At 41.7% G+C, this 21990-nt stretch overlaps 1 protein-coding gene across 2 annotated transcripts in view; it reads left to right on the plus strand.

The window, feature by feature from the left end:
- Itga8 (integrin subunit alpha 8) overlaps positions 1–21990 on the plus strand; it is a 174179-nt gene that overhangs the window by 74942 nt on the left and 77247 nt on the right. For both annotated transcript variants that reach the window (XM_050150524.1, XM_050150525.1), the window contains exons 14-17: positions 11928–11973; positions 14608–14715; positions 20358–20413; positions 21158–21312. In XM_050150524.1, the coding sequence (XP_050006481.1) occupies positions 11928–11973; positions 14608–14715; positions 20358–20413; positions 21158–21312 (365 nt within the window). The remainder of the gene's footprint in view (positions 1–11927; positions 11974–14607; positions 14716–20357; positions 20414–21157; positions 21313–21990) is intronic.

Below are 21990 nucleotides of genomic sequence, written 5' to 3' on the forward strand. Positions count from 1 at the left end.
GGCCATGTTGAAATAGTGTGCCGTCCATCCAAAGCGATATCGCTAGTCTTTAAATGAACTTCTTCACATCTGACTCTGGGTCTAAGCTAAAACTTCCATAAGCACTTGGTAAACAATTCACTCCAAAGTCTATTCTATAGTATATTTAAATTATATCCAACTTGAAAGTAGCAAAACTGTGACATTTCCCACCGCAGATAAAAGGAGTCTGACTGCATGGCTACTGCATTTGTGCGCAAGGTGTCATCTCTCAGTCTAAATCTGAACTAATTTCCTTCTAAATATCCATAGTGTATAGTGGCTTCTTTCTGAACACCATGGTATCACTGAGTAAAATGCGATATTACTTACACTTGCTCTTGCTTGTAAAGACATAACTGGTAAAATCCTGATTCCTTGCCACAACTTATTTGAAGCCTGTTAGGGGCCAGAGTGACATGTGGAAGAACTAGAATAAACCTGAACAGGGCAGTTTTTAGGATCTCACTTTAGTTGTTCCCTCTTATTGTCCATTCTTTCTATAAGTGATTTAAATTTTTACTATGAAAATGAATACTATTTTAGTGTTTCCTTCCTTTCTTCCTTCCTTCCTTTCGTTCTCTTTTCTTTTTTTTTTCCATCCCTTCTGTTTCAAAGTCTTGGCACACCCTGGCCAGAAAATGGCCTGTATTTTCTCTTTCCACGTAGAAACTCAGGTCACATGTCACTTCTTCATGAAGCCTTCCCTGACTGTTGAAACCTCCTAGAAACACACATTACAGATGGAAACTACACAAGTGTGTGATCATTTGATAAATGTCCTTCTTAAAACCAAGGGGTTAATATTGTTTTGGTTACTTCGGAGTCTTGGTGCTGATACAAAAAAACACCAGGTGGAAATTAGCTGAATAAGTGAATGTTTGCCTGAATGAATGATGTAAATACATGAATTAATATGCCAACCACCTCACAGGCACATGTCTTTGTCTATGAACCACTGTCCCTTTCTCTCTTTAACTCACCACTGGCTTCTAACTCTACTGAAACTTAGCAAGTCATTTTATCTCTGTGTAGAATGAGCTTGGGGCTCTAAGTAGAGATAATGAGAATGAGCTTCTTCTCTCCTGGGGATTCCACTTAAAGTGCCAGTTAGTTCTTGGCAGCTTTGGCCTTTTCTCCTAGCTTTCTCTCAGACAGACTCATTACCTCTTCAAGATGCTTCAGGGCTAGGTTAGATTTTTAACACCGATGACAAAATACAAAATAACTTAGAGTAGGATATAATTGTTTGACTCTCTTAGTAGTTTTGGTCCACATGGTGAGAGAGATGGAAAAGCAGTCTCTACCGGAGTAGGCAGGAAGCAGAGCAGTGCAGTCACAGGTTGGTCCATGGGAAGATGCAGTGTCCAAGAATGCTACTTAAGATTCCTCAGATCTGGGCTGGAGAGATGGCTCAGAGGTTAAGAGCACGGACTGCTCTTCCAGAGGTCCTGAGTTCAATTCCCAGCAACCACATGGTGGCTCATAACCATCTATAATGAGATCTGGTGCCCTCTTCTGGCCTGCAGGCATGGAGGCTGAACACTGTGTACATAATAAATAAATAAATCTTAAAAAAAGATAATTTAAAAAAAAAAAAAAGATTCCTCAGATCTAAAGCCCCGGGAATCTGCTTCCTCCAAAGAGGCTCCCCCTCCAACGGTACCACTTCTTTTCAGTTTCTGATCAAAATTGTAATCCATCAGTGGATCAAAACTCCAGAGTCAGTCATCTCTGGAAATGACCTCATAAACACCTACAAGTATGCTTTACTAATTAGCTAGATACTTCTCTTACCAATCAGGCTCAAGATTGAGATTATCCATCATACCAGGTAATGTAAAGAGTACCACACCTGAAGCCAGGAGTCCATGTTCTCCCTTCTTCATCAGCATGAACCAGATTTACCGCCTTGGCATGTGTTAACCTCTGCTTATCTAACCATAAAAGACTTAACCAGACTAACCCTTACCATTCAAGCTTGTTCTGGAGGCAATTTGAAAACTCTAGAATTATCGTGACTGATCAGTTAATTATTCCCATTTCTCAATGCTTCCAGTCAAGTGGAGGTGGCAGGATGGTGTTTAGCTTCAAGGCTGAGGTCTGAGCTCTCTGCTTCAGATTCAGTCCTGTGTCCTAAAATGATGACTCAAATAATTAAAGTCTAAAGTTTCCTATAAGAGGATCTGTGTGTGTGCGCATGTGCACACGTGTACATATGTGAAGACCAGAGTTTGATGCTGATGTCTTGTTCATTCTCACTTATTTTTTGAGACTTAGTGATTCAGTTGGGCTAGTTGGTACGCATCACTGCCTTGGACTTTTACACTGGTGCTGGGTATCGGGTCCTCATCTTTGTGTGGCAAGCACTTTGCTGAGCTAATCCCTATCCCCGAAATGGTCCATTTAAAAAGTAACCAGTAAAGTCCTCTTGAGCCCTTTCTGTTTGCATTGTTAATGAGACATTTTTCCATATGCTATTCATCCTATGTAATTTATCGATATCCCTGTGATATTAGGGATCTTTATCTAATGTCCATTAGTCTTAAGTGATGTTTATAGAGGAGTGAAGGAACAATGGAAAGGCCAGGATGCGGCCAAACCTTAGAAGGCATGGTGAAGCAGGTAGAGCTCATCTGAGGATGTTCAGGGTCTCTCTTCTGCTTGTTTTCCTTTCCAGCCATGAAAGCCACAGAAATGCCATGTTTTACCTTCCCCAGGCATGCGCTAAAGAAGGACTGAATAGTGTCATTGTCATCAATTTAGGAACGATTAGGAAAGCCAAGTGACACCTAGAAACTTTGATGCTACAGGTCATGGCCTATGTGGCTTACTATCTCTGTTTTGCTTTTCTCATGTTGGGAATGGAAGCAAGGGGTGTATTCATGCTAAGTAAGCACTGTACCACTTAGTACTCTGTCAGCCTTGGCCTCAGTTTGGTGAGTTGTACACTGGCCTCTGCATGTTCAGAGACTAGAAGGACCTATGTCCTGCTCACTGATGGGCCTGGGAGGTCAGCACACCATGACTTGTAGCTGATGCAGAAGAATGAGGTGCCCGGGGCATGGAGCCGCTGGTATAAATGTCATGCCTATCTCCTCTACTCCTCTTCAGTCTGTAATTTGTAATTTTACAAACCACAGATGGGTTGGGCCAAGGAAAAGTACAAAAAGCAACAAAACCCCATGTGTTTCCTCCCAATCTTATGGACAGGAATCCAAAAGCAAGATGGTAGTGGACTTGATTCCTTCCACAGCCCTTGCCTTAGTTTGTGTTGAGCATAGAGTTGCCCAGATATGTTCATGGTCTACTGTGTATATCGCTTGTTTCCTCTTATAACACCAGGCATATGAGACTAGAGCCTGCCACGGGATAGCACTTTAAATTAACTACCTGCTCGCTAATATAGACACACTCCAAGGTGCTTCCTAAGGAAGTTAGAATTTTAACATTATGAGATCTTTTTATTTTATGATTTTTAATTAAAAATAATTGTAGATATGTATATACTGTATTTCAATCTCCCCCATTACCCCTTCCTATCCCCCACTCCTTCTGAACCCCTTCTCCTTCCCCCAACATGTCAATCTTTCTTTCATGTCTTTTCTAAAAGTATACACTTCAGTTCGTGATGCTTAGAAAGCACATAAAACGCCATAATGTTCTAATCATAGGAGCTTTCCCTCAGGCTGAATAGGGGTGTCCTGGAAGCTTGCGACTTTTCTGGGGACTGGAAACTCATTTCCTATAGGCTGAAAAAGGACCCTAGTCCTGTAGAAGCAAACTTTTCTCCAGGACTTTCGGCAGCTGCCTGAACACTACACACACACACACTGTGCATCAGTGTGACCCGTGACAAGGACGTAGTGAGGTGATTTGTCGGGTGACAATGAGAGCAGAAAGTGGGGGATGAGTGGTTCTTGCAACCACAGGATGTTAATAGCATGTAGAAAACTATTTTCATAAGGCACATTCATTGTTTGATATTCTGCTCTGATTTTTTTGTGGGATTTTTTTAAAGGGAAAATAAACCCTTGGTAAATTACAATGCCGCAACCTAATACCACGTTCAAGCTCATAAATGTTTTTCTTCAGAGTTCATTTGGAAGCATTTCAGACAGATTGTTAGCATTATTGCTTTTGGGATAAAATCATGCTTTTTTTTTCTCAAACATTTCTTCCTCAACTCATAACAATCCCCTCAGCAATATTTCGCATGTTGTGATAAAATAGCAAGAAAAGCAGCCTCTGTCTATTTTTAGATTAACACACTTGCCAAACTTAAGGAGACTCTAATGTTGGCTTCCCACAAACATGATCTGTTTTTCTCTGTTTCTAGACTTACACACTCCCATCTTTAACCCTAGCATTCTGTAACAGGTGTCCAGTGCTGGGATCTCTCTTAGTGTTCTCACTGTGTAGAGGAACAGATCATGATGGGTCCCCAGATTTTACTTAACTGTCTTTGGTGGTATTTGCATTCTTTAGGAAGAGGCCTGGCAGAAATGGACCCCGGGAAAGTGGTAAGCAGGATCTGGAAGAGACTCTATGATGTATGGGCAACAACAGTCCTAAAATATGGATAAGAGTCAGTAGGTTGAGTCACAGAAATTGACCAATGTCCATGTACAGATTAGAAAGCTAAGAAAACACACACATACACACAAACATTCACACACTTTCTTTCTCTCTTTCCCCCTCTCTCATACACACACACACACACACACACACACACACACACACACCTCTGCACGAGAAAGGCAGCAATACAAAGTAGGAAAGGCTTGGATTAGACATGAGAACCTAGAATAACATTCATCTAAGCCCAACAATGCACTTTGCCTTCTCATTTTAGGAGCCTCAAAGGCTCTGTTAGAGATGTGTTAGGGAGTGGAGACTTGTCCTAGGTCATGCAGCAGTCCGTAGTAAAGTGAAGCAGGATTTGGAACTTTTAATTCTTCACCTTTCATCCAGCAAACTTCCCCTTGACAACACTGCATTTAAAACAGGGCTTCAGAGGCTGGAAAGATGGCTCAGTGGTCAAGAACACTGACTGCTCTTCCAGAGGACTAGGGTTCAATTTCTAGCACACACATGGCCACTCACAACTGTCTGTAACTCCATCCAGGAGACCCATGGCAAAACAGAAATGTACATTAAAACAAAATAAAGTTGGGCTTCAAAGGTTTTAGAATGTAAATGAGAAATTCTCTACACATATAACCACCTATATACACCTATGTGTTGTGACTTCCCACACTTGCAAACAACTCTGGAGTCTCTTAGCCAGACAGACAATGCAACTCTGGGCTGTGTGACATTAACTGGACATGGTGATACACACCCCTCATCCCAGCACTTGGGAGTTAGAGGTGAGATCTGCAAGTCAAGGTCATCCTTGGCTGTGTGTCAAGTTCAAGGCTAGTTTGGGCTGTGTGAGAACCTATCTCAAAAACAAAGGACAGCAATAACAACAAAAAAACCACCTTGCAAAAAAATCCCTTCATTTACCCTCTCATAAACCAAGCATATAAACTCATAGCCCTCCACTAACCCCCCCCCAGTGCCAATCCTTCATCCTTCTGATTTAAAAAGCTAAAAATAGTATCTCATTGTTGCCTTCATTTGCAATACTTTTGTGACTAGGGAAGTTAAATATCTCCCTGTGTATTTGTTGGCAATAAATGTTTTATATGAATTCTCCCCTTGTAATTTTTTTATGAATGTGTTCATGGTTTTGTCCATCTGTATGTGTTTGCTACAGATTAGGTATAAACAATTACCGCTAACATTTAGTTTTTACTAGGTGACACACACTCTGGTAAACGTAAAAAAATGCTAACCTTTGATCAGGTGACAACCTGGTAGCAATAGTTCCCTACTTATTCCATTCTTTCAAACATGCTTGGGTGTATTTGCTAAAGTTATAATTTGGGAATGCCTGCATGATTTCTTCACTTTCTCAATATTTAAGGTGCCCCTTCTTCAGCTGTGTTAACCTTTTTCTGCAACTACTGCCTTTCCATATATGTTATATTTGGGGATTCATTTTTTTTATTTATTGTATAGAGGATGTGTGTGCCCATTCAAGCCCAGTGTGGGACATCAAGAATCCTGTCACTGCTCTCTGTCTTATGACTTGGGGACAGGGTATCCCACTAAACTAGAAACTTGCCATTTCAGTTAGTCTAGGTGCTTATTTAGCCCCCAAATGCTGGAGGTAATGGAAAAGACGGTCATGACTGGCTTTGGATGTGGGTGCTGGGTTATGAAGCTGGTCCGTGCTATTACCCACTGTACTCCCTCTTTCCTGATTTCTTTGGATGTTCTTATGGACCCTTCATTGTCCCAAAGTATACTAAATTGGTAAGTCCTGTGTGTGAGTTTCCATGTGTGTGTGTGTGCACACACACACACACACACACCTGGCAGCCAGAGATGGGCTATGCGTGTTTCTTCTGTCACTCTCCACCTTAGTTTTACAATAGAGTCTCTCACTGGACCTAGAGTACAGATGTCCAGCTATCCTACCTGATCAACAACCCTCAGGAACAACCTCCCTAGCATCTGAACTTGGATTCTCTTGCTCACATAACGCAAACACTTTGCCCACTTAACAAACTCCCAGGCCCTAGTAAATCTTTTTGAGTTCCAAAATAAAAAAGAACTGTCTGATGTTCTTTGTTGTAGCTGAATTCAGATCTGTGTGTTCCTCAGGATGATGGGGCAAGGAGACGGTTCCAGAATGAGAGGTTACAGGTCAGAAAGACTGCCTGATCTTACAGAGTATAAGTGTATGGATGACAGAGACTTCCCAAGGAAATGACCCTTGATGAAAGCTTAGCAGAACACTGTCACCTCTCTTTGTCCCTCTTGTGTGGCCCTTCTCCTGAGAACTCCCCCTCCTTCTCACTGCATGCTCCCCACCTGCCCTAAACCTCCAGGACACACTCCAAAGTTTCGGCTCTGATCCCCTTCCTTGTGTGTGAAGACAGCCTGCAGTCCAAGCAGCCCTTCGGAAAGTCGAGTACTTCCCTTCCTCCTTATTTTAAAAGAATAGTTTTGGAGACTACAGAGATAGGCTCAGCATAGCTCTGATGACTTCACATTTTAGGGTTATTTCGGTTCTTGACAACTGATCCTGCATTTCTGCTAAGTCCCCCTTTTGTTTCTTCAAGAGTCCTCTATCCTTCCATCCAGAGGAAAATAACCCAGCTCCTAAGGCCAGAGAAGCCGTGACAAAGCCTTGAAGCATTTGGAGAACATTTTCTGATTGAGTGGAAAGAACTGATTTCAGTTGCCAGCTATTTCTTCCAGAAAAACAAAACAAAATGAAAACAGCTAATGTGTATATACGGAGAAGGGCGACATTTTTCCCCTGCTTGTTTTCAGACTTGCCTTTGAGACATTTACCAGTGGGAGGAAGTAAGCACGAGCTCATAGTATAAGACCTGTTGTCTAGAAGTAAGGGAATGAGGAGAAAGTTTATACGGTTACGGATCTACAGATCAGCAGCGAAATTACTTTCTCTCCAGATTATCGTTTCGATATCTAGACAAAGGGGCCGGTGAGATGGTTCAGTGGGGAAGGGTGCTTGCAATAGAGCTTGATGATAAGAGTTAGACTCCTGAGAATAACGTGATGGAAAGGTAAAACGGAATCACACTAATCAGGACTGTGTAGGAGTGCTTAAAAAGTATTGTTTCTGGATGTGCATACATATTTGTGCATGCAAATATATATACAAATATGTATACACACACAAACACATATTTCTGTGCACATAAAGGATATGTAGATAGGTAGGTGGATGCAAATATAGATGTAATACATAGAGAGAAGCAGAGAGAAAAAGGGAGAACCTACATGCTGTTTATCAAAATCAGTCCCATCCTTTAGAAAGACAGATTAGTTAGAAATGAAATCAGCCAATCCTCCTCCTCCCTTAGAAAAGTCTGCCCAACTGGAGATCCTGAGCATGAACACCTCTGGCCTTTGCCAGCAGGCATGATACCAAGGTGGGGTCTCAAAAGACAAGCACGCTTTTGTGGTAAATAACTGTTGCCTTGGCCTCTGAACAACTGTGGCTATATCCTTATGAAGAAAATTGGGGCCTATTTTGTCCATTAGTTTTCTTTTTCCAGAGTTAAAAAATTCACTTCCTCTTTTTGGGTCTGGCTTACCTCACTCAGGATAGTGTTTTCTATTTCCATCCATTTGCATGCAAAATTCAAGAAGTCCTTGTTTTTTACTGCTGAGTAGTACTCTAATATGTATATATTCCATACTTTCTTCATCCATTCTTCCACTGAAGGGCATCTAGGTTGTTTCCAGGTTCTGGCTATTACAAACAATGCTGCTATGAACATAGTTGTGCATATACTTTTGTTTTTGAGCCTACTGCACGAACTGGCTTTGTGGGAGCCTAGGCAGTTTGGATGCTCACCTTACTAGACCTGGATGGAGGTGGGTGGTCCTTGGACTTCCCACAGGACAGGGAACCCTGATTGCTCTTTGGGCTGATGAGGGAGGGGGACTTGACTGGGGGAGGGGGAGGGAAATGGGAGGCGGTGGCAGGGAAGAGACAGAAACCTTAAATAAATAAATAGATAAATAAATAAATAAATAAATAAATAAATAAATAAATAAATAAATTCACTTCCTGAAGCAGAGCACCTACAGTGCCTAAAGGGACGATCCTCTTCCTTGTCACTGCTAGGAGCTTGTCTCTGGGTTTCTTAGCTCTGATGACAATCTAACTGTGACCGAGCCTCCATATCACTCTCTAGACTTGGAGGGGATGTGTGTACACTTTGTCCAGAATATCCAAGGGCACATGCGAAATCACAGCAGAACTCCATTCTGGTTTCCAACAACCTGCCTGTGTAAGGGGTGCAGTTCTTCGTGTTGCGCATCCTTAGAAGACAATAGTAGTTGCACTTACTCTTATTTAGCAGGAAGATGTGGGCTTTGATTGTGTGGTGGCTCTGTGCCTAAGGCCATGAAAGCTAAGATTTATTTCCTTTCTCATTTATTTTAACACATACTACTGGAGGAAGTCGTTATGCAAACTCACAGCTTCATGCCCTGTAAGGGTTTGTCATCTCATGTTCTTTCCCTTTTTATCACATTAATTCTCCGCCCCTCTCTCTCGTGTGTGTGTGTGTGTGTGTGTGTGTGTGTGTGTGTGTGTGTGTGTGATAATGATATGTCCATGTGGATGTGTGTGGTGCATGTGAGTGTATGGGTGGTCACGCTCATACATGACCATGAGAAGGCCAGAGAAGGACACTGGATGTCCTTCCTCTGGTGCTGCCCGTCTTATGGCCTTCTCACAGTTCATAGTTTCTGCTAAGCTGGCAGGTCACTGAGCTCTTGGGATCCACCTGTCTCTGTCTCCCAGTGCTGGGGTTACAGGTATAATTGAGTAATAGCTGATGTTTTACATGGATGCTGAGGATTCAAGCTCAGGTCCTCATGCTTGGGGAGTAAGGAATCGTACCCATTGAAACCCTTTAAATAAAATTTTAAAATTCATCTTTCCTTAGTAGACAGTCCAATATTAGTAGATAAATATTTTACTCTACTTAGTGGCAAGAAAAAAAGCCCACTAACTTTCTTGAATGAGTTTGTGTAACAGAGCTGTCCATCTGCTGCCATGGCAACAGATGCAGATGCAAGTGAGGCTACCCAGGTTGTACCCATCTCAGGTGAGGTGGAGCCTGTGAGTACCACAAAGAGGAGTTCATGTTCTGGTAACAATAAAAGCATGCATTAATATCCTCAAGAAGGCACGTGTAACAAAGAATACATGTGGAAATAGTCGGAGAAGCTGAAATTCTAATATAAGTCATTGAGGTGATGTGTAAATCTGGAAGACTTAGGAACCTGGATATCCTGCGTCAGTGATTTAAGGAAGAAGCTGGCTAAGCTGCAGCCCCCTTTCCAGTGGTTTCTCTAATTCCAGAGGCACGGTTCTCGTCAGATGGCTTGTGTTTGACTTTTTCGAACAATAGCATGTTCAGTGCCTCAGAGTCAAATCCTGAGTCTCTTATTCCAGAGGCTGTATTTAAAAAACAGACAGGGTTTTCCTGAGGTTTTGGTCTTGGAGATGTTTGAGCCCACTTTTTAAGAGAAAATATTTAATGAGAATTGTTGAATCTCAGACTGAGTTTTCCCCCAAGTAGACAATAAGCCAAGGATTAGAAAACAAAGTGTGCATTGGAGGAACTGACCGGCAAAATATTGATAAGGAAAGGATGAAGAAAGACGCAGAAAGGATGGGTGCAATAAGTAGAACCACAAATCTGGATGCCTCTGTAGGTACTTATGGCTTTCTCTGCCTGGGGCTATCCAGTCACAGGGAGGGAGACCCCACCAAGATTTCCCACTTGCACAGGGAAGCTGTATGTCTATTGCCCAGTTTCAGCTCCCAGCCCTAAGTGGTCAATGTTGTTCCCAGGGGTAAAGCTGAGAGAAAGAACCAGACAGAAAGATGACTGGCAAGACAGTGTAGCACTGAGTCATTTTGCTGTTAAATTGCTTTGCATCAATTTAATTCCTCTATCACCTCCACACAGCTCTGCGAGCTATAAGATTCACCATCGCCCCAATTACCGTTCTCCTTCACTAGAATTAACCGATCATAGTTTGAACTGTGTGTATTTCACTCTACAGCCCTTACTCCTCCCACATCCATTCTGTACATGCTGTAGATGTAGCCAGTGCCATTTCTAACTTTGTGTCTTTCCACCAGGAATGGCCACTGTAAATTAGCTAGAGACAAATAGGCTGCTTTGCTGGGGGACGAAGCACTGAGCTAGTTTGTCCAATCAGAGACCAGGAGTTCACTTCTGCTGTCACTCAGGTCTAGCTCTGGTCATGTGGATGTCTATAAGTTTATAATGGAGTCATTTTAATATTCAATGTATTTCTCTGTTAGTTGTACTGCTGGCAAACTTTCAAGCATCATCTTAGAAGCCAAAGAAGTCATTGGAAAGAATTTTTATTAAAATATTGGGTTTGTTTGTGTGCTATTTGCTGTTACTATTGTTACTTAAGATCATTGGGATAATATTTCACTTATTTCATATGGTATGGACTGCTTCACCAAAAGAATACTTATCAACCACACTCTCTGGAAAGAGGAGATGGTGGTCTCAGAATGACACTCAGAATGTGCTAATTTGCAGCAATGATCCTTGCTTCCTAGGGTTGTCCTTGGAAAGGGAGAAATCAGACAGCACATACAGCGAGTCAGGCTTATAGTCAGCGCTCAGTGTGTACTTTCCCTTTGCCTTCTCTTGGGTCATCTGCCTTGACATATGGGGAAATGACACCATGGTGAGTTTGCAAGCACATCTAAGACAGAAGGTATTTGGAAGCCACTCATTCAGGTGCCAGTTTGTCATCTGAAGCCCCACACTCTTCCAAACTGTCTTAATTGAGTGGAATTCTTCTGTTTTCATGGTTCTCACTGTAGCCGGCAGCCAGGACAATCCATGCACTGCTTCAGATTTCGAGCTTAGCGCAGATAAGGCTGAGTGGCCCTGGCTAGAAGCCTCGGAACAGAAGTCTTTAGGCTTTGCTTATTGTCTTTTCCGGTTGTGAAATCTTTGCATGTGCACACTGAGAGATCTTTGAGATGGGACCCAAAACAAACACAAAACGCATTTACACTTTTTACATACCTTATACACACAATCTGGTGGCAATTTTATAAAATTTCTTTAATAATTTTGTGCATCCAACAAGGTTTCCTGGTGTGGAATTTTCCACTTATTGCATCATGTTGATGCCCAAAAAGTTTCAGGTTGGGAGGACACTTCTGATCTGGGGTTTTCAGATTCGGAATGCCTAATTACCTCTAAAAATTATGCATGTATTTTGATTTTTCTTTTTCTTTTAAGATTTACTTGTAGGAGCATTTGGAAAGGGGAAAGTAGCTGTCTACAGGTATGTGGTTGCTGGTATGCAAATATCCTTTAAATGCATTTTCCTATTTTGGTAGTTTTGCTTTAAAGACTCCAAAGACCCATTCCCCTGTTTATCCTGAAGAATGTTTCTATGTCTTTTAAAAATTCTAGGTGTATTTTTCCCTCTGTTTTCCACCTTTCTCTCATTTCTACATGGTTTTATTCTCAGGCTTTATAAGCAAACCTCTAGCTCCTACTAATGTAACTGCCCTGAAATCAGCTATTAAACTCTTGGAATGAGAAAATGGCCCATGTTTTAGATGGACCTGAACTTGGGCTGTCTGTACTTTGGGGATCATCAGTGTCCATACATGCAGGACAGAACTGTGGCAGGGAGAAGTGGTTATTTACCCTCACATCCAAGTGTGGATAGGAAGGTGGGACTAGACCATGCCAGGAATCATCCCTCCCAGAAGCAAGCCCTCTGCAGCATTAGTGCAACAGACTTGGGTTCAGAACCTGACCCTTCCAGACACGAACTGTTCTGTAATTCCAGGGAAAACCATAGCAATGGTTCTCAGCCTTCCTAATGCTGTGGTCCTTTGATACCATTCTTCATGGTGATCCCAACCATAAAACTATTTTCGTTGCTACTTCATAACTCATTTTGTTAGCGTTATGAATCATTTGGAGACAGAGGTTTAGCCAGGGGGTCATGACCCACAGGTTGAGAATCACCATCCCATCACCTTCTAAGCCTCTGGTTCGCATCTATAAAGTGGACTATCCATACTTACTTTGTCAGCTACTTCTGTTTAAAGGACTCGGTGAGAATCTGAATGCAAATTATACTGAGTAGTAGCTGGTTAGGTGGTTGAGCTTTCTTAAAATATTTAAAATGAATCCAAGGAACTAGATCAGGATTTCAAGACCAAGTCATAGGTGAGCACATGCACCAGACCTGCGCGTTGCAAGTGTCCCAGCCATGTGATGCTAAGGTGACTATAACTCCCAGACAGATTCTAAGGTTAGCTTTCCTCACACCAACTTTTCTTCCTCAGCCACAATATAAATGTGTCAGGGACTGTTTTGTGCCAGCTCTTTTCACTTATGATACAGAGCGTCAGCGAGCTGAAACTCCCCGCACCTCTGAAGGATGAGGCTTGGCTTCCTAAGGCTGTAAATTTACACCACCAAGAACCCTGATTTGTTTCCATACTCCAAACCCACCACAGCTCTGTGCCAAACTCCTATTTTCCGTGAGCTACTCCCAGCCTATTGTTGGCACAAGGACACAAATGCACGCCGGTCCTTGGAGACAATCCTGTCACAGGAGCTCTGCCCAAGGACACCCCAATGTCCACGCCAGAATCTTCTTCTCCATCCTCCCCCCTGCCACACTTCTTCTACTCACCCCCTTTCTTCTCAAAGGTGATTGCCACAGCAAATCTCTTGCATGCCTAATATCATTTTATTATCATATCCTTACTCCCAGAACTGGAGATAATACAGTTTTGAAAATAATACCATACAGATAACATCCAGAGGCTTGTAAAAATATCCCAGTGGCCCCATGCTGTTATTGTGAAACTGCTTGAAGTATTTGCACAACATTTACCCCTAGACCTGACCCTCTGTCTGTCAGAAGAAACCTACTCAACATAGCATTGGAGTACACGTAACTCTGGAAACTTTGGCTCCCAGTTTGTGTGTGTCTCTTATAAAGAAACTTCAAAAGCTGCGCCACTTTCCTACTTCATGATTTATTCTCTTTCCTTGTCTTCTCTAGGGTGGCTCTAATGGCGATCACGTCTATTCCCCGCCTCAGATATGACTATGACTATTAGAATCACCTGAGAATGTGCTTAAAATTCCAACCCAGACCCTTAGCCCAGAGGTTCTAATTCCATTGACCCATGATGTTTTCTGGGTGTTGTGTTTGTTTGAAAGTTCCCCGAGTAATTACATTGTGCAGACAGGACTGAGAACCCTTGTCAGAGTGAAATACAGAATTGTTCTATAAACCCACTTTCATTTGTTCCTAAACTGCAAGGCTTGGCTAGAAAATTACCAATCAAGTTGAAAAATTATCAATGAGCCAAAAAATTTCAAAAGGCCCAACTATGAGTAGATGTGTCTCAGGGTTGAAGAAGTGACCTAGTGGTTAAGAGAGTTTGCTGTCCTTGCAGAAGACCCAAGTTTGGTTCCCATATCCCACATGGGAACAACAACCCATAGCTCCAGGACATCTGATGCCCTCTCTGGAGACCACAGTCACCAGCATGTGTACATAGATATAAATAAAATTAGATAAATCTTTAAATAAAATATATATCTCCTCAAATATAGACACAAGGCCCCATGAAAATCATGAGGCTGTATAATAATCACACTGTATTACCACAGTATAGTGAGTCCACTCCATAAAGAAATCAGGTCAACGGATGTAATGTGTTTGTTGTAATGGCCCTCCAGCATCCTTTTTTAGAGCTCTCCGCTCTCAAGTGGTTTAGAGAGATAACTTGAACGGGGTGCCCACTTGTTCATGCCAAGAGCAAAATTCATTGTGCAAGGCTGGCTATGTTGGCAATGACCTCTAGGAGGGTTCCTCTCATGAGGAGAAGATTCCCTCCACAATTCATGAGTTTCTCATGTCCCGGCTTTCTCCCTACAGAGCAAGGCCAGTTGTAACAGTGGATGCCCGGCTCCTGCTACACCCAATGATTATCAACCTTGAAAATAAAACCTGCCAGCTTCCAGAATTCCCAACACCTGTAGCCTGGTAAGTTAGCCCAGTGCTACACACTTTCTAACATGGGCTCCAATCACTTGGATCTGATTTATTTTTAAAAATGCGGATTTGTATGAGGAAAGTCCAAGGTAGAACTCTGGGGTCCTGCAGTCTGCATATCTGGAAAATTCTTCCAGAGGATGTTGAGATCTCTGGACAGTGTAGACTGAGCAGCAAAGAGCCAGTCTTTGCAGATGAGCGCTGATGTGATGCTGAGCTCTGACTGTGGGCTCAGACAGGGGCCAGTGCTCTAACCTACGGGTCTGAGATTTTTAAAAAAAGACCAAAAACAGTTGGGAAATTCCCAGTTAAACAAACTTCTCAGCACACTAACTGTTAACCAAACCAAAACCACACCAAAAGACTCTTACTTTTGCATAGATTGTGGATACAACTTTTGAAATCTATCATGTCTCTCTTTTTAAAATAAATAAACTAGTCTGGATTACTTAGTTTCATGTACTAAAAATAGCAGTTTTGTAACTTGGCATGGACAACTAGACAGAAGGTCAATGCTATAAAAAGGGGGATTTTCATACACTGACCTGTTCTTGTGACTGTGATATTACAAGAATAAAAGGGACAGTAGGAAACACGGCATATCCAGCTTTTGCCTGTCACATGAAATGACCATATAAAACTGGGTTGTAACACATCCCCCCAAAAAACACTAGTTTGTCTGTTAGTGTGGGGGCCACAGACATCAGAAGATGTGCTGGACCATGGTACCAGGACACTTCCTCTGGAAAATCAACGAAGGTCTTTGAGAGTCACCCTCATTTTCCAGGGTGACTGTTCGGTTCTTGAAAATATCAGAATAAAGACCAGCTGGTCCTGACCCTGAGAAGCTGTTTCCAGCACACCCTAGCATGTCGCTGATGGCCTTTTGACAGGAGTTCCTGTGGGAGTCCAGGCTATGGGGGATGGGTAGAGAGTTTTAGGTTCCCTAAGAATTCTTTGGGAAACATCCTGTTGTGAGGGGTTCCCTGTGTGGGAAGGCCTGTCCTCTCCTTTAACTGCCTTTGAAAGTGGTTGGGAAATGCCCTGAGCAAACTTTAAAATGGTTTAAACCATAAAATAGTATAATGAAAACCTGATCCTAGAGAATACGTGAAAGAAGCCAGCATTTCCCCGCTGCCTGGTGTGATTAAACGAATACTAGAGGAACTGTGAGCGCTATTTGGCTGTGAGTGTTAAGACTCTAATATTCTCCAAGGAGCCCTCTGCTCACACCTTCAAAACCATGGCTTTCCACACTGCATTCTGTCAAGCACAATGGCAACATTCTGGTATAGATGTGTTTATTTTGAAATAAATGATTTTTTTCCTAAAGAGTTTTAGTTTTATGAATTTAAGAAAGAGGCTGAGGTCTTTTTTCAAAACAATATAGGACTAATTCCTTTTGCTCAGGAAAAGAAAACATTTTTTTTAATCTTTGAAAATTTTCCTACATGTATAGAATGTATCTTGATCGTATTTACCCCTCACTCCATTCCCAGTGCCCCCAGGACCCTCGTCACACCTCCCTCACAATCTAATGTACTTCTTTTAAAGTTATTTATTTAGCCTAGTGAGCCCAGTTAGTGCTGCTGATAAATGCGTGGGCATGAATGGTGTCATCCGCTAGGGCCCTGGAAATCCACCAGGGCTCACACTGCTAAGGAAACGTTACTGTTGTCCAGGCTGCCACCAACTGCTAACAGCCCCTCCGCTAATCCCTCTCCTTTGGGCAGTCATTTCCTTGTTGGAATCATGTTACTAAGATAAAATGTAATTTGTTCTATGGATAAATTATACAACTGTTGCTTAATTCTATTGTATCCCCCTGAAGATACTTATTTTTTTTTTCTCTGAGACAGGGTTTCTCTGTGTATTTCTGGCTGTCCACAAACTTACTCTATAGACCAGGCTGGCCTTGAACTCACAGAGATTAGCCTGCCTCTGCTTCCCTGAGTGCCGGGATTAAAGGTGTGCGCCACCATCACCTGGCTGATACTTAATTTTCAAATGTAAAAGTTTTTGTGTGTTTCAGAATATTGAAAGACAAAGTTGGGGGTTGAGGGTATTTCTCAATGGTAGAGTGCCCTGGGTTCTGTCCTCAGAAGCCCAACCAACCAGACAGAAGACAGGAAGCAAACAGCTGACTCACGTAGAATGGTTCATGCAGTTCATCCAGAGTGCTTATAAAGCATCTTTGCTGTGACACTGGCCTGATTTGGCATGAACTTGCACTTCAGATAAACCCTTCTGCAAATTCCAGTCATAAATCATTCCTCACTTCCTTCCATGTGGATTTTTGTGTTCTCCAGTCAGCTGTCTGGTTTTATAAAAGAGCTGCTGTTGGCATTGCTCAGTTAGAAAAAAAAGAAGTGAAATTCAACATAATAAATATTAAGATAATTGGTTACTAGCGAGAAAAACTGTTTTTTCTATTTTATAAACATAAAACAAACTGTCTACTTCTCCAAGCCGAATAAAAGAGGTTTTTCAGATATGAATGACATCATGTAAAGTCTTATACTTTTCATCCTTAAAGTAGAGTTGATTCAGTAATAGTTGGGCCAAGGAGATGGCTCAACTGGTAAAGGCCCTTGCCACACAAGCCTTGGGACCCGAGTTCCATCCCCAGAACCTGAGCAAAAGTGGAAGGAAAACCGATTCTACAAAATAGTCCTTTGATCTCCACATAAGCTCCATGGCATGTGTCCTCCCCAACAAACACACATCACGTACTTCTGCGGACAATAGTACATAGATAATAGAAATAGTGATTGCTCGCTTTGTACTTTCATTGTTATTTTGTACATGTGTGAAGTACTTATGTGATATGTGTGTGTGCGCATATGCATGACCACAGGGGTGTGGAGGCTACAGGTTGATATTGGGTATCTTCCTTAATCAGTCTCCATCTTAGTTTTGAGACAGGGTCTGTCACTAAACCTTGCTCTCATCAATTAGGCTACCCTGGCTGGCCATAAACCCTAGAGAAGTGGTCCTCACCCTTCCTAATGCTGAGACCCCTTAATCCTCATGTTGCGATGATCCAAATTATAAAATTATTTTTATTGCTACTTCATAACTATAATTTTGTTACTGCTGTGACTCGTAATATAAATATGTAATATGCAGGATATCTGATATGAGAGCCGTGTGAAAGGGTCATTCAATCCCCAAGGGAGTCTTGACCCCTTGTCCCCTGTCTCTGTACTCTTCCCCACCCTCAAACCCAGCCCTGATGACTGCCGTTGGGCCTGGGAGGTTCATCTGAATGCTGGCGATTCAAGTCCAGGTCCCGGGGATCGTGCAGCAAGCACTGGACCATGAGCATCTCCTCCATCTGGCTTTGTACTTTGAAACAGATTTCACGTTTATCTCATTCCTCATCATACACAACCACGAGCAGAGTTATACCATGAAGTTGTTGTCCACCGGTTCATGGGTAGCAAATAGCGTGAGGATCATGCTGTGTAATACTGCCTTCTGTGTATAGCAGCCTGTCTGCCGAGAGTTTCCTTTAGATATTCACAATGAAAGAGCTCAGTTGATTTCATGTAGTTTTTGTTTGGCTTTGTTTTATTTTTTTTTTCCAGTCAAAAATTTTGAGACGATTGGGCTTTGCTGAATTTGAACATAAATCATAGCTTAAAATTATATTTCAAATTAAGCCGTATTTTACAGTTTTACCTGACACAATTTATAAATAGGTATTGGCCTGAGAATAGACCTGGTTCTTCAATATATATCTATAGATATAGATAGCAAATAGTTTTCTCTACCCAGAATGGATATTGTCATCCATTACTGTAGAATTTTGAAATTTTCTTTTTAATTGAGAGTAGAACTATAGAAAAACTACCACGTTGAAAAGATTCTTTAACTCGAGCCATCTTTAGCCTGGTGGGTTGAAGCTGAAATGCTACCATCAATAGTTCAGCAGGCTGCAGCAGGTATATTAAATTTGAATGAAAAAGTTAAAGTTGTCCAATTGTTAATGATATTGAAGTAACAGAAAGGGGGAACTAAGAAAGAAATATAAATGTACTCTGACATAATTTATAAACGAAGATAAAGACTTCGGCTAGCATCATTTATCAAATCCCTTCTTGCCAAAGACTCAACATCCATTTCCACAGCCGAGACTTACTTTGTGAAAGTTCTATTGCTTCGTGTTGGATAAAGCAATTACTGTATGTAAATTCATTTTAACTTTGTATACTGATAATTTCACCATAAATGTGGAATCATTTTGCTGAAGCTTTGTCTATGCTGAGGAACGGTTAATAAAACTTAGGTTAGTGGACAATGGCAGCACATACCAAGAGCTTACGGAAGAGCTGGGCATGGGGGAAAAAAATCCATGCCAGAAAATTTAAAGATGTCATTTCCTACCCACCTTCCATGAATAATTCTAACTGAAGGAGAAGTGGGCTGCAGTTTGGGATTTCTCTGGGGAAGCGGTGTAAACACTTGGAATAGCACAGACATCTCAGGAAGCGCTTGGCTAAATGGTGTGTGGCGAATTACTTACCCTGAAGGGAGACATTGACTGAGGTCATGGGGATAGATGAATCCCAGCTGTGACACGTTTTTGTTACGTTTGACACAGGAAGCTGACGTCTAATTAAAGCATGATTGGAGGAGGAGCGTATTTACTTCCTTTGAATTCCATAGAAACACTCCAATCATACTAGAATCTTATCAGTAAAATCTTTAAGACTGCCACGCAATCGTCTGTTCTCTCGTGTCTGTACTTTCTTAGCAATGTGCACAGGCCCTGGCTGCGGTGCTGGGCGGTTAGACTATTTCAGGAGGGAGGTGAGAATATTTGATAAAGTCAGACAAAAACAAGTAGAGATTTCATTTCTCATTCAGTCTGTGGCCACAGACCAGGGCGTGTTCAGGTCGTGGGACAATCACCCATGAGTTCTTGGATGGCAATTAGTGCACACTGAAGGCACAATGTGTGTCTTCAACTCAGCTGGCACTGCCTTTATTCCCATATCACTGTGCACACTGGGCTTGAGTAAGCTGCTTTAGCTCACTCTCTCCCACCTCTTCTCTCCCTCCACCTCCCATGGTCCAGGCTCCTCCCAGCAGTGTGACTGACTGGCATTAAGACCAGCATGCTCTTCCATGCTTAGGATTAAATTCACAGGTCCTACCATGACTCCAAAGCCTTGTTCCCCACCCATCAACCAAACCAGCCAAACTCATCTTCTGGGAGTTCTAACCACACTGAAACTCTTCAAGTCCCGCAAGTGGAGCCATGTTTTTGCTGTTCTCCATGCTTTTCCATGGCCTTTCCCCAGTGTGTTGCCCAGCTTTCCCATGTCCCAAGGAAAATCTTCATATGTTTGCATAAAAAAGTGGGGTATAAATCAATTGATTAAATCTCTATCAATATTTTCAAGAATTTGCCTTTATATGAAAAGCTACCTGTGTCAACTGTATTAGTATTGTGTCAAGCTGTGTGTGTGAGTGTGTGTGTGCAATGCATATACGTATGTATATATAATTAAACATATAGAAGGAAATAATGTGTTCATTTTATCTGGATGGAGGGGAAGGAAGATTCCTAGCTCAGAATCAGAACTTTACTAACCAGCAAATTGCTGACTACTGTTTTCCCACAGCTTTTCTCTGAGAGTCTGTGCATCTATAACAGGCCAGAGCATTTCAGATACAATAGGTGAGCATATTTTCATTTTTACAATATCTATGCAAAGAAAACATGACATATTTCTCTGCCCAGACAATAGAAAACTAATGGACCCTTTATTAAAATTCAAATTTCTGTTGCATATTTAAAGCTTTCTAATTAATACTACTTTAATCATGGGCGTTAGCAACTAAAAACATAATTTTGGAAAAGTGATATGTTTTATATATATGTATATAATTTAAGTTACAAAATATGAGCTAGAGAGAAAGCTTGGTTGTCAAGTTCTCCTGTGCAAGCATGAGGACCTAAATTTGGATCCTCAATACTATATAAAGGCCAAATATGGTAGACGTCTCTGTAATCCGAGTCTGGAGAAGTAGAGACAGGCACTGCCTAGCCCTCTCTGATCAGTGCTCTAAAAACTCCAAGCTCAGCGAGAGACCCAGCCTCAAAAAATAAGTAGATGGGAGAAATCAAGTAAGACACCCAGCATCAACCTCTGACTTCCACATGCACACATACTCACACATAAACAAAGGTGCACATATAAACACATGAACATGTACACACACATACACTGCACATGCATACAAAGTCCCAAAACAGTTATATACAGGGCAGTATTTTTTAAATACTTTTTCAACTTATGTGTTATTTGATCCAACTATGAAAAGAAAAGATTTCCCTGAATAAGTCCCTACCCCTGACAGCACTGTGGTTGCCCACTACTGACCCTCCTGTGACTTTGTTCATCCTCTCTCTGTCCTTTAGCTCTGGTGGCTGAGGTGCAGCTAGATTTCTTGAAGCAAAAAGGAGCCATCAAGCGGACGCTCTTCCTCCATAACCACCAGCCCCATCTCACGTTCCCCTTCGTGATAAGGCAACAGAGATCCCTCCACTGCCAGGATTTCAGCGTTTACCTTCGAGTAAGTTTTCTAGAAATCATTTCTGGGGCTTCTCACATTGGAATCTAGATTCCAACCATTCCTATCTAGTTAACCATCACACTTGTCACAGACATTCCATCTTGTATAGTCTCATTTTCCTGGGAGGAAACTCTAGCTTAAAGTTGAATACTTCTTGCTGACCCTGACTTCAACTAACCCAATGATTTGTTGCTATTCATTTCTAAGGCTTCTTTCTCGTTTTTGACAAAATCTTAATAATAAAATTTAACTCAGGTGACTTTCATTTTTAACTGCCTTCCCTCCCCCGTACATAAAAGTTCAACACAATTTATTTGATTTTTTTTAATCCTATGTGAGTATGTCCTGTTAGACTTTATCAAGATGTACTTAGAGCTGGCTTGGGGAAACATTAAGACAAGCAAACTTTCATTAAAAATAATTTGTAATTGTGTTTTTAAAGGTGATGTGCTTTTACAAATTCTCATGAAATTTAAAATTTCAAATATTTGGGGCCCAATTATCCACTGCCATGCTGCCGGTTGTTCTATGGTGGCCAGTAGTCCTGTTTCTTCTCTTCCCATCAGGGACTTAGTTAACAGAGAATCCTAGTGAGGACCAAAGATCCACAGCTACCCTTGAGAATGTAAAGCCAGGTCATGAGCCCCTTCCCCCATCTGGGATGCTGGTTGCATGCTC

Source organism: Alexandromys fortis, unplaced genomic scaffold (assembly GCF_014885135.2).
Source record: "Alexandromys fortis isolate MF-2015 unplaced genomic scaffold, M_Fortis_MF-2015_v1.1 scaffold_69, whole genome shotgun sequence".
NCBI classification, from domain to species: Eukaryota; Metazoa; Chordata; class Mammalia; order Rodentia; family Cricetidae; genus Alexandromys; species Alexandromys fortis.